The sequence below is a fragment of the Acyrthosiphon pisum genome, chromosome A1, assembly GCF_005508785.2.
Source record: "Acyrthosiphon pisum isolate AL4f chromosome A1, pea_aphid_22Mar2018_4r6ur, whole genome shotgun sequence".
Lineage (NCBI taxonomy): Eukaryota > Metazoa > Arthropoda > Insecta > Hemiptera > Aphididae > Acyrthosiphon > Acyrthosiphon pisum.
In genome coordinates this window covers 67,156,598-67,159,151 of record NC_042494.1, presented here as the reverse complement: position 1 = coordinate 67,159,151, position 2,554 = coordinate 67,156,598, and the positions used below count along the sequence as shown (strand labels likewise).

The following is a 2,554-nucleotide window of genomic DNA, read 5'->3' as shown; positions in this document are numbered from 1 at the left end:
ATTGTTCTGCTCGACTGCTCCTTCCACAGTGTTTGCTGGCATTATAAGTAAAATTATGCAAGCTCTTATATCGTCTGGAAAACTACGCAGGCACTGAGGTACCTACTCAATAAATCGTTATTTATACTAAAGCTACCCAATTACCCAAATATTTTATTTTTTTTTATTAGTTTTCATCTTTTATAACTGTTTTTTAAGTTAAAATTTGTCATGGAAAGCCCGAGTTAATAACATCATTAATTCTTTATATATGTTGAACCAAAATCACATGATGCTAGTATGCTACCAAATTTTATTTTCATTCGAAAATCATTTCGAAACTTTAATCTATGGTTAGGTAATAGTCAAACAGCGCACTCACGTGTGCCCACTGGAACTACGCTCCGATTAGATTTATGTATTGTTTATATATCTCGATGGATTTATTTATTCAGTGGTATAAGTATTAAGTATGATATAAGGTATACGTTAACGCGCTCCGTCCGTCCGCTTTTGTCGTAACGATCGAATATCACATTATCCACGTATTTAATTATACTCGCGTCCGAGCACAACCGCGTACCATTTAATTATTTCGATTGTATTATTCATTATAACTGTATCAATATTTTTTGACTCCTAATAAAATTAATTTTTATTTTTTAACATTCTGTTTAATTTTGACCACGATACCTACCAAACGGCTATAGATAGTACTATCTTTAATCGTGAACGAGATCAAAACTTTTCATGTCTGTATGTGATAACGATTTGAATTTCGAACGTTTATCAATTATCAGTTATCTTAGATTTTTCGGTTTTCCTTTTTGTTTTTTTTGTTACTTGACACTTGTTAGTTGTTAGTACCTATTTTTTTATTACCAAGTTCAAAGTCACGAAGTTACGAGTTACGACCGAAAGTTGTAGTTGTAGTTGTTGAATAACCAAACTTCTGAAGTAAGTAGTAACGTCTATTGTCTCGAGTTCTGGTAACTGTCGTGAGTCGTACTATTGAAGTATTAAAGTGGGTTCCAAATCTATTAATATTTCTTACAGATTTGATTCTCATTTCTTTCGAACTTTGTTTTTTCCCCTTATACTCATGATTTTCGATTTTGTTTGAAACTTCAAACAATCCAAACAATTATCAAATTGCAGTCCGATACGAATATTAAAAAAGTTAATTGATTTCCAACCATGAACCATTAGTTGAATCCCAAGCCAAAGTCCTAAGCCTAACCATTTAGGTTGACCAATTATTACTTTTTGAGTTTGCATGTGTGTGCTTAAATATTTTAATGAATACTTTCGACGTAAATTAACTTCACCTACCTGTGTCCAGAATTCCATATGATATTTTGTTTATTCTTCTAAGCTTGTGCATGCAACACAATTATTTTTATCGATATACACTTTTTATGCATACAAAACTGTTACTATTGTAATTAATGTATTATAATTGTTTGTCACCAGGTATCAGAATGGATAATAAGGCTGCACACCAACCAATGGTCACTAACGAACCTCAAAATGAAGTTCAAGCTTCCAACATTCACCCATTGTCTGATCACATGAATATAAGTGTAGCGTTTAAGGAAATAGTATCCAAGGATCCACCTAGGTATACAAAATTTCTTGAAGCTATCAATAAGACATTTGAAGAAATTAGCGATTGCATTGGGTAAATTATAAACAATTTCTAAAATATATTATTCACGTCTCACTCTACTACTGGAGTTAGTAGTATTTATATATCTAACTATTAAACATTTTTGTTTTTTTTTAGTCCAGAAGAGTTTAAAAACATAATGGGCGATATATCATTTTTAAAAAGTAAAAGGAATGTAACAAATTTGCTGTCTACATTAAAAACGCAGATCAGGAATCTGATGAGCAAGCATTTTGAACAAATTATTGAGGAAGAAAATCTGTCTGAACTATTTACCAAAAAAAATGCATTAAATGAAGAAGAAGCAAAGTATATTATTTTGTGTCTTATTAGTTATTTATTATTAAGTATGATCACATTGATATAATATTATATGAAAAATTATTGTAAATTTTTAGAAAATATTACATTAATAATGAATCCATGGAAATCATAGAATTAGAAGAGACTATACGTAATCTTGATGTACAAATTTCTGATTTGGAAGAAACTAATGAAGTTTTGTTCAATCAAGGAAAGTTCAATAAACAGCGGTTTGATCAAGTATCGGAGAGGATAACAATGTTAATAGAAGAATGTGAAACTAAATACGATAACATTTTACAACAAATAGACTTAATAAGAAAAGATTTCACCAACATACTGAAAGATCCTTGAACATTGGATTGAATTTATTTTTAATTTATGAGTAACACTAACCATTAAGAAATGTCAATTATACTTTTATATTTAATACTTTCGTTTATTGTGATTAAAATATAGGTGGTTAGAATAAGGCGTTTACTACAAGATCTAAAATAACTACTGTAATGGGTTAGATGATATCTAGAGCCTATAATTTATCTCCGACCCTAGCGTTACATACGTGTACCAGTCTTGTGATGTTAGCCTTTACATTAGTGTGAA

General features: G+C 30.1%; 1 protein-coding gene across 1 annotated transcript; it reads left to right on the top strand.

The window, feature by feature from the left end:
- The first annotated feature begins 787 nt into the window (after positions 1-787).
- LOC100575854 lies at positions 788-2,554 on the top strand. The gene is made up of 4 exons (XM_003244206.4): positions 788-936; positions 1,453-1,660; positions 1,766-1,957; positions 2,047-2,554. Exons 2-4 carry the CDS (start codon positions 1,461-1,463, stop codon positions 2,303-2,305), a joined length of 651 nt encoding a protein of 216 aa, XP_003244254.1. The 5' UTR covers positions 788-936; positions 1,453-1,460; the 3' UTR covers positions 2,306-2,554.